Source organism: Acomys minous (assembly GCF_964271855.1).
Source record: "Acomys minous genome assembly, chromosome: 16".
In the NCBI taxonomy this organism is placed as follows: domain Eukaryota; kingdom Metazoa; phylum Chordata; class Mammalia; order Rodentia; family Muridae; genus Acomys; species Acomys minous.
This window is the reverse complement of record NC_140498.1, coordinates 17,874,031-17,888,051: the sequence shown is the minus strand read 5'-3', so window position 1 is coordinate 17,888,051 and position 14,021 is coordinate 17,874,031. Positions and strand designations below refer to the sequence as shown.

At 43.3% G+C, this 14,021-nt stretch overlaps 1 protein-coding gene across 1 annotated transcript in view; it reads right to left on the bottom strand.

Moving 5' to 3' along the window:
* The window catches only part of RAD50 (RAD50 double strand break repair protein), a 66,225-nt gene extending 59,664 nt beyond the window's left edge, over positions 1–6,561 (bottom strand). The window contains exons 1-3 of the mRNA XM_084763008.1: positions 6,011–6,561; positions 4,905–4,988; positions 1,601–1,752 (exon numbers count right to left, since the gene is read on the bottom strand). Coding sequence (XP_084619134.1) covers positions 1,601–1,752; positions 4,905–4,988; positions 6,011–6,139 — 365 coding nt within the window. The 5' untranslated portion in view covers positions 6,140–6,561. The remainder of the gene's footprint in view (positions 1–1,600; positions 1,753–4,904; positions 4,989–6,010) is intronic.
* Positions 6,562–14,021: the final 7,460 nt, after the last annotated feature.

Genomic DNA, 14,021 nt, shown 5'->3' with positions numbered 1-14,021 from the left:
GTTGAGCTCTTACACACACTTTTAACTCAAGAGCTATCTGTACATAAAATTTAATAAAGTTAACCCTAGGTCAAGAGGTGGAGCAAGAAACCAGCTGACAGGGATTAAAGAGTAGGAGGGACTTTGAGTTGAGGCGTATTTAAGACCGTGTGAAGAAGTACAAGAGTGTTTTAGCTCTTTAGCGTTTAGCTCTTTGGCTCTTAGCTCTCTAGCTCTTGTGCTCCTCAGCTTTTTGGCCTTTTCCTCCTGGGCAATCAGCTGAGCTACTGAGCCTTTTAGACCTTTTCCATCTGGTCAGGAGCTGAGTAGGAAGGTCAGCTGGGTGCTTTCTCTGCCTCTCTGATCTGGCAGGATTTTTTTTCACCCCAGCCTCTGGCTTCTGAGTCTTTATTGGTAAAATAGAACAATCTGGGATTTTCAATTAAAACAGCAATATATAAAGCAAACCTTTGGTATTCTTTTCTGATAAAACCTACCTCCAAAATCCATACCCATTACAAGGTAGGATATAATAACTCCTTCCAGGTATAAATACCTTGTAATGTTACGTGTGTGTGTGTGTGTGTGTGTGTGTGTGTGTGTTACATACATATAGTTATATAGCATATAACTTTCCCTGATAATAGTCAACAGGGACAAGTTACTTTTCCTTACTTGTTTACTTTTCACCTCACCCATCTCTGTACATGAAAGCAGCATTTATTCAACCTATACTTGGATAGTTATGCACTCTCAATTACAGCAACTATTCACAAATGACATTAAAACTGAAATATTACCACTAAATCCTTAATGAGATCATTCTACTTCTGGGCTGGAGAGACAGCTCAGTGGTTTAGAGCATGTGTTGCTCTTTTAGAGGTCCTGGGCTTAAGTCCCACGACCCATGGTGGCAACCATTATAATTCCAAATCCAGGAGACAGCCTCTTCTAACCTACTGCATGATACAATGTTGTGCACATATGTAGGTACAACACTCATATACATTAAATATATAAACATAAAGATATAAAGAATAAATCATTCTAGTCTTTTGTTTCTTTCCTTTTTATTCCCCCCCCCCCTCAAGACAGGGTTTTTCTGTGTAGCTTTGGTTACCCTGGACTCGTTTTATAAACCAGGCTAGCCTCAAACTCAGAAATTTGCCTGCCTCTGCCTCCCCAGACTGCTGGGATTACAGGCGTGCGCCACCACACCCAGATTTTGTATTTCAAGATAAGTAGTAGCAAAGACTAAATGCTGACAGAGACTGTACATGAAGAGGCATGGAGTAGACAGGCGCTCTACTCTGTATTCATTTACACTGGGAATATAAAATTACTCTTAAAAAATAAAGTCTGAGGTCAGATGTGAAGATATATGCCTATAACCCCAGCACTCAGGAGACTGAGGCAGGAGCATTCCTATGAATTTGAAGCTGGCCTGGGCTACACAGCGAATTCCAAGCCAGGCTAAGCTAAAGTATGAGCCCTTGTCTCAAAACCAAAATTCCGTTGAAAGATAATTAATATACTCTCCTAAAATAAAGCAGTTACAGGAAGCCTTCTGGGCCCAGAAGGCCACAGTGAGCAGCTCTCCAAGGCCAAGGCAAGCACCTACTTTATTCTAGTAATGACTCCTTCCAGGGTCTTAAACTCTGTTTTTTTGCTTTTCTGACTGCAAAGCATAGACCTATGCACAGCTACCACCTCTCCGTTGACGTCTCGAAACTGCAGGCGGATCTGGGCTCGCACATCCGTTTCTTGAGCAACCTTTGATAGTGAACAGAAAAACACTGTCATAAGTAGCACGAGCACGTCCTTATCACGAAAGGAAAAAGCATCAACAACCTTGTTTATCCAAAAATGAGGGGGAAGCCACTAAAAGAACTCATTCAAAATGAGCCATTTTTACATATTTTTCAAGATATGGGAAGTATACTGACTAACTGACTTTTCAAGATTGTCCAGTATTAGCAGGCTCCTCTGTTCCCTTACAGAGAGTCTTCTGGCAGCAGGGCTTGCTCTGCTCAGAATCTTCTAACGTCCAGTTAGTTGGCAACTGGGTGGAGGATACAGGTGAGCAGCTTAGCACCTGCCTAGCCTCTGAGGCCCCACAGAACCTACCATCTTCTAACCTTGACTTGGCGCTCTACTTCTGCCTTCACCACTTTGCACCTCTGAGTCCCTGAATATACTCAGCATGTTCTCATTTCAGGGACTCTGCTCTCAGTATTAACACTGAATGGAACAGTCTCCCCCCAAACTTTAAGCAACTCTCTTCCTCTTGAATAAATACCTACAGGGGTTGCTTGCTATTTGAAAGAGGAAAAAAAAAATCTGTTTTGTTTACTTGATTGTTTCTGAGACTGGGTCTCTCTATGCAGCCCTGGCTGGTCTGGAAGACAGTTCAAGAGTGCAGGCAAGAAAACTTAAGGGATCATGGATAGCCCAAATTACAGGTGGTGGTGGCTTGCGCCACCAAAGCAATGGTGGCAACAGGATGGACAGGACAAATCCGAGATACATTGTAAGGGGTAGCAAAGATGGGCTTGTGAACTGGAAATGAGGTAAGATAAAGAGATCAATCAAGGCTTTAGAGGATCATATTCATCATATCTATTATTTACTAACCTGAAGTTCCTGAGGATAGAAAGCAACAGAGGGATGTGAGTGTAAGGAATTACTCACAATTCATACTCAACGCGATGAACACTAGGGGCATACACAGTAGGGTAGTTTGGTAGATTTTATTATTAAAAACTGAATTTTCATCTGATTCCTCCTATTTCTCAAGCCAAGAGTGTTAACTAAGCCGAGTGGGTTATAGATTTAGGAAAGAGAAAGTATGAAGCAGTCATTTTCAAGAGGGCTCAGTAAAAATGGACTAAGCGGTATGACTATTTCATAAAGTTTTATAATCCCAGCATTATCTTTAGTCACATGAAAGTTTAAAGCGACACTAGGGGTCTTCTGAGGTTCGGTTTGTGTACTAGTTAGGTTTTGTTGCTAAATCACTGATCAAAAACAATTTCGAGAGGAAAGGGTTTTTTTAGCTTACAAGTTAGCTTTACCAGGAAGCAAGGGCAGGAGCTCTAGACAGGAACCTAGAGGCAGGAATGGAAGCAGAGGCCGCGGAGGAGGGCCGCCTACTGGCTTGCTGCTGGCTTGCTCAGCTGCCTTTCTTTCTTTTTTTTTTTTTTTTAAAGATTTATTTTATTATTATGTATACAGTGCTCTGCCTGCATGTACATCTGCAGCTAGAGGAGGGCATCAGATCACACCATAGATGGTTGTGAGCCACCATGTGGTTGCTGGGAATTGAACTCAGGACCTGTGGAAGAACAGTCAGTGCTCTTAACCTCTGAGCCATCTCTCCAGCCCCTCAGCTGCCTTTCTTACACAGCTCAGGCCCATTCACCCAGGGACGGCACTACCTGGAAGGGGCAGGGCCCTCCCACATCAGTCAGCAATCAAGACAACGCCCCACAGACAGGCTCACAGGCCGGTCGGTTGGAGGCCGTTACTCAGCTGGGGCTGCCTTAGTCCCAGGTGTGTCTAGGTTTGTGTCAGTTTGACGACAACTGTGACAGCTTGGTTGGTTTGTTTGATACAGAGTCTGGTCTTGGTCTCCTGATCCTCCTGCCTCTGCTTCTAGCGTGTTAGATTACAGGCGTGCTGCAGCACACCAGGCTGACACTAAAGTTTAAAGTCACATTTAATGCCGTGACTTAAATGACTAACAGGTGGTTGGTTAAATAAACTAAGGCTGGTTAAGATAGTGGCATGTGCCTTTAATTCAGGAGGCAGAAACACGTGGATCTCTGTTACGTTCAGGGCCAGCCTGGTTTACGCAGCTAGTTTCAGGTCAGCCAGGACTATACAGTGGGACTTTGTCTTAAAGCAAACAAACCACAATAACCCTACAGGACATAGATTCAACAGAGCAGCAATATAAAGTAAAAACAGCAAGTGTGTACATGTATGTATTAGCAGATGCAGAACGCGCCACTAACTTAATTTGTTTAATAAACAAAATTCTGATACACTAGAATATAAATGTATTTATAGATTTATAACACAAAAACACGGTGTTACAAGAACAGAAAGAACTTAATGATAAACCCTAAACTTAGTGGAATTCAGTGGCACTAAATAAATCCACATTCTTGTTGTATACAGATATGCAACAAGAAAAACCTCTAAGCCAAACTCAGTGTTCTGTGTACATACTGGTAGCAAAAACACTGCAATTCAAGCAACGCTTCACACAAAAAAAATTTCATCATGGTAGACTATAGTAAAAAACTAAAAGCAATCTAAATGTAAACAACAGAGTATCTACTAACAGTGTTTATACAGCATCACAGATTTTAACAAGACTTAAGCTAAATTTTAAAAAAAGTTTAAAGATGGAAAACACATCCCATGTACCAAGATTAGGAATTCACTATGGTGGATTTGGTTTGGTTTATTTTAAATTCTCTCTCATTGTTTTTGACAGCGTGCTTGTGTATGAGCACACAGGCTATGACATGTGTACGGAGGTCAGAGAACAACTTTGTGGGGTCAGTTCCACCTTTACAAGTTTGACCCCCCGGCTTGCGGAGCAAGTACATTTTTACCTGCTGAACCATCTTTATGAGGCCTACAGCATTTTAATAACCTCACACTGTGTGACAACACTTAGTGGGGGAAAACTCTGAAATATATCCATTAGACAGGACTATGATCTCTGCTGTGTAAAACAGTACACAGGGGAGAAAAATATAAAATAAAAATAGCAACAGTGATTATCGCTGGGTGCTCAGACAGTTGATGACTTTCTCTTCATACTTTCCACTGTTAGGTCCTCTACAAAAAGTGACTAATGCTTTGCTTTTTTCTTTTTTTTTTTAAATATGAAACTTTACGGACACCATTACCTTGGGATCATGAACAAATGTATTTCCTTTGGTTCCAGGAGGGAAATCTCCAGTACAAATATACTTTAGACATTCAATGATGGTCTAAAGAAATAGAAAGTTGTGTTGTTTAGTTATAAGAAAACCACAGTAATATATGACAAATATTAATTCACAGGCAGGTGTGGGGGTGCATCCCCACAATTCTAGCACTTAAGAGGTGGAAGGCAGGACGATCAGCAGTTCCAGGTCAGCCTAAGCTATGTGGGATGCTGTCCCCAAAATAAACAAAATAATAACAAAAATATGTATTATCAACAGTGATAGTAAACACTTTATTGTTACTATTAATATTATTATTTTGATTTTGCAAGACAGGGTTTCTATGTGTAATAGAACAGCCCTGGCTGTCCTGGACTCACTTTGCAGACCAAGCTGGCCTAGAACTCAGAGAGCTCTGCCTGCCTCTACCCCTCTCCGCACCCCGCCCCCTCAGGTTATAAGCGTGAGCCACCGCGCCTGGCTATAAACACTCTATTAATTCTTCCTTCCAGAGCATTAATGGTAGGCACACACCTAGGCACAGTATCAAGTACATACATAATAAACACTCCCCACACAACATTTCCACATAAAGGTCTACCTCCTGGCATTCAACACCCAACCTGGTATTTCTAGCTACCCTGCCAACTGGTATGTAGACCTGGTTGGCCTCGAACTACTCACAGAAATGGCCATGCCTCTGCCAATATAGGATTAAAGGTGAGTCTCACAACGCACAGCCCGAATTTTCATAAGCATGGTAACAAAACTGTTTCCCACGTTAAGCCATTTCCCCCCATTCACTGTGCTTCACCCGGAGACACGGTTTGCTCTAGGTTAGATATTTCTCATATTTTAAACCTGTGTGTTTTGGGGTGGGGGTGGGGGTCCTGTCGGGTCCAACTAATGGGAACAAGGAGGCGAGGCTGGAAAGCAGGGCCTTCCACGGGGTCAAAACTGGAGCACGCGCGTGGGCTTCGGACACTGAGTGGATGAGCCTGGCCGGCTCCGACGTCCCTGAGGTCCCCGCGCCATACAAGGCGACGCCCCCAAACACCTTATGGGGCCCTCGCCTCAAGACTTACCGTCTTCCCTGCCCCATTGGGCCCAACCAAAATTGTGAGGGGGCGGAAGAAAGTAATAATTTGTTTATCTTTATCCTCTATCCCAAAACTCCGCACGCCCAGAATGCTCATCTTTTCGATCCGGGACATGTTTGCACCACGTTTCTTATCTCAGTGTCAGGGGCAAGTTTAAGCTCCAGGCGGAAGCTGGGCAAGCGGGGAAGCGGACGGACGCCACGAGAGGACCGGAAAGTTCCGAACGCCAGCTGCGGGGCGGGAGCTCGGGAGGAGGGCGCACTTCCGGTCTCACGGGGTTCTGTTTCCACGTAGAGCTCTTGCCAGTTCAGGAGGACAGACCCCACCGCTGGAGGAAGCCAAACGACCCAGCAACGCAAACTCGCAAATTCCCGCCGCGCTTGACCCGGGGTCACGTGGGACGTGCGCGTATTTACCACGCCTCTCGCACGCCCGGGGCATGCCGGGAAGTGGGAGTACTCTAGTGCCTGATCAGGTCGCCCAGATGCAGTTCCTTAAAAGCTGGGCGGTCATTCCTGACTCTGCTTCTCACTGGCCCAAGGAAGCAGCTGCCGGCATCACCATTTAGTTTGGTTTGCTTTGGTATTTTGCCGTTACGGAACCGCCTAGCCTGCTTGAAAAGAGTAACTTTAAGTAGGAAAGACCAAACTTGACTGTCAGGCACTTAGATGCCTGGACTGCAAGAATGGGGTGTGTTGGGGTGCATTCGGAGACCCATTAAAATGGTTTGTTAAGGACATCTACTTTACTGACTACTGTTTATTTGCATTTTTCTCCGTCACTCCCTAATAGCTAGTGGTTTCTCTGGATTACATGACTGTGATGCCACCACCACAGACTGTATACTCTCGTATATAATTTGTGCTTTAGAATAAATCAGTTTTAATTTCTACTAGCCTGTAAATACTGCTAGTTAATGCTTACGGGGGCTTGTGTTGAGATCCTCGCAGGGCCTTGAAGGCTTTGTGGACTGGAGAGAGTTCAGTGGTTAAGAGCCCTTGTTGTTGCAGAGAATGTGGGTTCAATTCTCAGCACCCACATGGTGGCCCCCAACCATCTGTAACTCCAGCTCCGAAAAGACCTGACACCGTCTTCTGACCTCCCTGGGTACCAGGCATAGGCATGCTGCACATATAAAGTATGGATATATAGATTTAAAAAGCTTTGCCACTGAGCTATCAGTAATACAGATAACGCCTCCACCATCAGCAGTATTTAAAAGCGCAAGAGGAGTTTAAGACCAAAAGTCTGGCGACTGCTACTGTAGATACAAAACTGGGTGCTGTTCCAAGACAGAGAATTCTCCTACGTAGGAAGAAAGGCCACACCTGTCAGCATGGCCACAAGGCAGGAATTAGTTATTTCCAAAAGAGGAGAAAGAGCTGGCTATGGAGGCTCAGGCCTGTAATTCCAGCACTTGGGTGACTGAGGCAGGCCTCTGCTGCCTGGACTAAGAGTGAGACCCCGTCTCCTAAAAAACTAACAACCTGGGCCAAAGCGCCCAGTCCCAATTCATGTACCTATAGCATAACTCCTGCACCTAAGGCTCAGGGAACATCTCGGAAGAGGGGGGGCCAAAAGGCTGTGAGAGCCAGAGGACCAGGAACTCTGTGAGATTGTGTCTCCTAAAGTGACAGGGACGCATCACACATGATACCTTAGCAATATGGTCGCCTGAACAAGTACAGTATCAATAGACATGCTAATGTGGGATAAAAAAGTACAGTGAAAATAAGTACTGCAAAAACAAACAAACACAACAGCAGAGGAAATAGTCTTTTCCAGGGAGAAGCTCCTGAGGTGGTTATCCAGTACCAAGTGGTTAGCCCCGAAATCATATCTGTACAAATAACAGTAAATGGCCTCAGTAGGGTGTGTGTGTGTGTGTGTGTGTGTGTGTGTGTGTGTGTGTGTGAGAGAGAGAGAGAGAGAGAGAGAGAGAGAGAGAGAGAGAGAAAGAGAGAGAGAAAGAGAGAGAGAAAGACAACAGCAAAAAAGAGGCTGTGGATTTGAGAGAGGGCAACGTGAGGTAGTACATGAGAGGGGTTAGAGGGAGGAAAAGGAAGGGGAAATAATGTAATTATATATTTTAATTTTTCTGTTATGATTTTATGACAGGGCTTCACTATGTAATTCTGGCTGCCTAGGACTCATTCTGTAGACCAGGCTGGCTTCAGACTCACAGAGATTCACCTGCCTCTGCCTCCCAATGCTAGGATTAAAGTTGTGCACTGCCATACTTGGCTCTATGCTGTAATTCTGGAAGAAGACGAAGAGGGAGGAGGGCGGGGGAGGGGAGGGAGAAAGAAACCGCCAGCCAGACCAGGTGAGACAGCCTGTAACCCCTATACTAGGGAAGCTGAGGCAGGAGGATCATTGCCAATTCTGAGCCAATTGTGGCTGCGATAACGAGACCTTGTCTCAAAAAACAAAACAAAACAAACAAACAAACAAAAAGTGAAGGAAATTTGAGGGACTCTCGGAATTCTGAATGTAGACTAGAAATTAGGTGACAAGAATGCTGGGTAAGTCGAATTTATAGGATAGCAGTTACAATTTAGTAAAATGAGTTTTGAGATTCATATGTGAGAATTAGTAATAGTGCCATGCTATTTGTATTTTAGTAATCTTATGTGCCGTGTGTGGGCATGTGCACATGCGGAGGGCTGTAGAGCATGTTGGGTGCTTTGGAGCTTGGTGCTTGATGTGTGTGCTAGGAGCTGAATTCTACTCCGTGCTGGTATTCTGGAAGAGCAGCATGTGAGTCTCATGTAGGCATCCAGAAACGCATACACATTTTGAGGGAAAAACACTTCATAAAAAATAGTTCACAGGCCGGGCGTGGTGGCACACGCCTTTAATCCCAGCACTCGGGAGGCAGAGGCAGGCAGATCACTGTGAGTTCGAAGCCAGCCTGGTCCACAAAGGGAGTCCAGGACAGCCAGGGCTACACAGAGAAACCCTGTCTCGAAAAACCAAAAATAATAATAATAATAATAATAATAATAATAATAATAATAATAATTAACAGAAAAAATAATGGACATGTCATGGTATTTACATTCATTACAAAAAAAAAGGTCTACCTTGTAATAATGGGAACTGTAAATCTAAGAAGAGTCATGGAATTAGGAGAGTAGAGGTTTTCCAGTCAAAACGACAAATACATGAATAAAAACGGCTCAACAGACCAATTAGTCAAGCCCCAATTAGTCAAGCACCCCAATAAAGTGCTTCTGGAAAATGCTTGGTCTTACCGGAACCAAAATTAATGTGATAAGAAACAAAGCTGCCGTGAGATGCTATCTTATGTCCACAGGAGCCGATGCATCTGCCTAATACTTTCTGTCTGATTGTGATCGTTGATACTGGTAACTGAGCTCTCTTTTTGCTAGTATCTGCTCAGTTTCCTCTGTCATTTACGTTGTGTGTCTCTTGAAAACAGCTCGAAAATTACTTTAATACAATTCTATACTGTGTGTCTATTTCTTAAGATTTATGTCTTTATTGTGTGTACAGTAAGTATTTTGCCCGCATATATATATCTGCAGGCCAGAAGAGGGCAGCAGATCTCATCATAGATGGTTGTGAGCCACCATGTGGTTGCTGGGAATTGAACTCAGGACCTTTGGAAGAGCAGCCAGAGCTCTTAACCTCTGAGCCAGCTCTCCAGCCCCCTACTGTGTGCCTTTTAACAAGTGAGTTTAACTTTTCTTAGACTAGATCCCCGGGCTTCAGGTCAGTTTGGACTTTTTCTGTCTCAGTCTGTGTTTTATGTCTCATTCTTCACATTTTTCTAGATTGAACAATTTTATTCTTTTGTTTTAGTACCTGAATTAGAAAAATCTCTTTTTTTTTCTATTACTTCAGAAATTCTACTTTAAAATTTCACATAGTTATTTTGAGTCTCAAAGTTAATCATTAGAGGACATTTGTGATCGCCACAAAAAACTATAATGTGCTAATTCCCGTCGCCTCTTTTATTACCCTGTGGCTGTAATGTTTGTTCTAACTATCCTGAATATGGGGCACAGTGAACTGAATACACACACTGCTATTTGGATTTGCCAGCAGTTCTCAAACTACAGTGACTGCTGTTGCTTGTGCCACTCCTTCCTTCACAGATCTTTCACTCATTACATGAAAAAAAAAACTCGCAAAAGCTTGTGCTGGGGGCTAGGAATGTCACTAGGTTGCTAGAGTCTTGTCTCGCGCACACAAAAACCTACATTCAGTTTCCATCACCACATTAGCCAGATGTGGTGTGCATGCCTGTGATTCCAGGACTCAGGAGCAAAGACAGGAGGATCAGGAGTTTAGGGTTATCCTTGGCTACATAATGAGTACACAGCCTGGGTTACATGTAGCCTTGTCTTTAAAAAAAAAAAAAAAAGGCCAGGCACACCCTTTAATCCCAGCACTTTGGAGGCAGAGGCAGGTGGATCACTGTGAGTTTGAGGCCAGCCTGGTCTACAGAGTGAGTTCCAGAACAGCCAGGGCTACACAGAAAAACCCTGTCTTGTAAAACCAAGGGGATGGAGCTGGAGTGAAGACTGAAAAGTTAAGAGCAATAACTGCTTTTCCAGAGGTCCTGAGTTCAATTCCCAGCAACCGCATGGTGGCTCACAACTATCTATAATGTGATCCGAAGCCCTGTTCTGGAGTGGAGGTATACATGCAAGCAGAGTGCTCATATACATTAAATAAATCTTTAAAAAAAAAAGAAAGAAAGAAAGAAAGAAAGAAAAGAAAAACCAATGGGAGAGGGTGAAAAAAAAAAGACAGTGCTAGTGGACTTTGCATTTAAATAAATAAATAAATATCTCTCAGTGCCAATATCATAATAACATATTTCTGTGGAAGTGCTTTATGTTATGAAATATTAAACATATAAGGGAGGGAGGCTGGAGAGATGGCTCAGCGGTTAAGAGCACTGGCTGTTCTTCCAAAGGTCCTGAGTTCAATTCCCAGCAACCACATGGTGGCTCACAACCATCTATAATGAGTCTGGTGCCCTCTTCTGGCATGTAGGCACAACACTGTGTACATAATAAATAAATAAATCTTCAAAAAATATTTAAAAGCTGGGTGTGGTGGCACACACCTTTAATCCCAGCACTTGAGAGGCAGAGGCAGGCAGATTGCTGTGAGTTCGAGGCTAGCCTGGTCTACAAAGAGAGTCCAGGACAGCCAAGGCTAACACAGAGAGACCCTGTCTTGAAAAACCAATAAATAAATAAATAAAATAAAAAATATGAAGGAGAATAATGAATAAAAGCAAATTATAACTGTGTGTGTGTATGTGTTTGTTTGTGAAACCACCAAATCAACACCCTTTACTTGTATGCTGACTTTACAAACATTAAAGATACCAAAAAAAAAAAAGTCTTCTTTATGCAATGGATATTTTCAGAGGCCAATGTAAAATGTGTCAACAGTTATGAAAATGATCTCATTCATCAGCATAAGGAAATGGTTTTTTTCAAAAACTCTACAAAGAATTTCTGGGCATGGTAGTACATGCTTTTAAACACTAGGGCAGCGGAGGCAGGAGGATTGCCATTGGGGATCAGTGTGGGTTTTATAAGGGGACTCTGCCTCAAAACAAACAGCTGGATACAAGAGGGTAGGTATGCTTATGATGCTAGTACTCAGGGGACAGAGGCAGGAGGATTGCTGCACCTTTGAGGCCAGCCTGGTCTACATAGCAAATTCCAGGCCAACGAGGGCCACATCTCAAAACACCCTGCCTAGATGGTGAGTTTGAAAGCAGCTTTGGATAGGTGAGACCCTGACTCAAAAACAGAAACAGAAACAGCAAAACAAACAAGCACACATTCTACCAGGAGGTTTCTGACGGCATTCTTTAAAAGTGTGACACCCTGTGCTGAAGTGCTGCTCTCCATAACTGAGGGCTTCAGGCAAGGGTGGGGTGGGGTCGGGGTAGGGGAAGAACTCAGTTTTCATTGAGGAGCTGGCCACTGGGAGTTTGACCATGCTCCAGTGAGTATACAGGCAACACAAACTGGACTTTGGTTTGGTTGTTGTTGTTGTTGTTGTTGTTGTTGTTGTTTTGTTTTCCTTTTTTGGGGGGCGGGGGATTGGTTACAACGACGGGAGGTTGGATGGGGGCAGACCTAGGAGGACTGGGAAGTAAGTGTGATCAGGTGATCAGGATGCACAGTGTGCAATTTCCAAATGGAAAAGATAATTTTTTTAAAAAAACTATGAAACCTTTGGAGTCAAGTGTAATGGCCGAAAGTTGGAACCAGTGAGGCGATCGGAGACACCACGAACACTACAATATTAAGAAGAAAGCCGGATGTGGTGGCGCACGCCTGTAATCCCAGCACTCAGGGAGGCGAGGCTAGTGTGGTCTACAAAGTGAGTCCAGTACAGCCAAGGCTACACAAAGAAACCCTGTCTTAAAAAACCAAAAAGAAGAGGCTGGGGAGGTGGCTCAGAGGTTAAAAACACTGGCTGCTCTTCCAAAGGTCCGGTAGCGCTCACAACCATCTAGAATGTGATCTGGTGCCCTCTTCTGGCCTGCAGGCACACATGCAGGCAGAATGCTGTATAAATAATAAATAAATCTTTTTAAAAAAAATTTTTAATGAAAAACCAAAAAGAAAAAGAAGAAGAAGAGGAAGAGGAAAAAGAAGAAGTCACAGAAATATGATCAATAAATAATAGGCAGGCCGGGCGGTGGTGGAGCACCCCTGTAATCCCAGCACTTGGGAGGCAGAGGCAGGTGGATCGCTGTGAGTTCGAGGCCAGCCTGGTCTACAGAGTGAGTCCAGAACAGCCAAGGCCACACAGAGAAACCCTGTCTCCAAAAAACCAATAAATAAATAAATAAATAAATAAATAAATAAAAGGCAGAAAAGATTAACAGAAACCTCACATAGTCATTAATTACAATCCTGTAAAACTATTGATAAATTAGTAAAGATTGAGGAAAATTGCCAAAAAAAAAAAAAATCATAGTTGCTATGCCAAGGAAAATTCAGGGCTGACTTTCCTATAAGCATTTTTTACTTAAAAAAAAAAAAACATAACCTCATCTTAATGATAGTTTTTAGGGCTGAAAGGCTAGAGGTTAAAATAGAGGCCAGAGGAAATGCTACCAATTTGCATTTAGTCACTATGAAAACTACCGAGGACCATGCCCAGGTGATTGATTAGATTAGAATCAGTTCATGGAAAAGTCATCTGACCTGAAATGATATCATAGTGAAAACCCAAAACAGGTTATGGAAAAACCTGTTACTGATCTGTAACACATTAAAAGAGATAAAGGGCTTAGTGCAAAAGGGAGGAATGCTGTCGGGGGATGTGCCCTTTCAGACATATGTCACTACACACATATGCATTTGAAGGACATTATTCTGTCATTTTAAATTCAATTTATAACATTAATATGAAGATAACAAAGCCTTTTCGAGACAGGGTTTTTCTGTGTAACAGCCCTGGCTGTCCTGGACTCATTTTGTAGACCAGGCTGGCCTCAAACTCACAGTGATCCACCTGCCTCTGCCTCCCAAAGCACTGAGATTAAAGGCGTGCGCCACCACCGCTCCACTAATGATTTCAAATTGTACAGTCGCCAATCCTTAAAGCTTCAGATCCCTCACTCACAATTTACTTCTGTTCACCTAAAATATTGTAGTTTATAAACTGAGCATGGCGGTGAACACTTTTAATCCTACGCTTGAGGGACAGAGGCAGGCAGATCTCTGTTCGATTGAGGCCAGCCTGGTCTACACATCAAGTTCCAGGACACTGAGGACTGCAATAGTGAGACCCTGGCCCCCAAAATAAAATAGGTTATTTTGTGAGGGTTTGTTTTTGAGACAGCGTATCTAACTCAGGCTAGCCCCGAGTTTACTCTGTAGCTGAATTTGGCCTTAAATTTGTGCCTCCACCGCGCGAGTGGATTACAGATATGCACCACCACGCTTGTCTCAGTAACGTAGATTAAAACATTTTTTTTCCC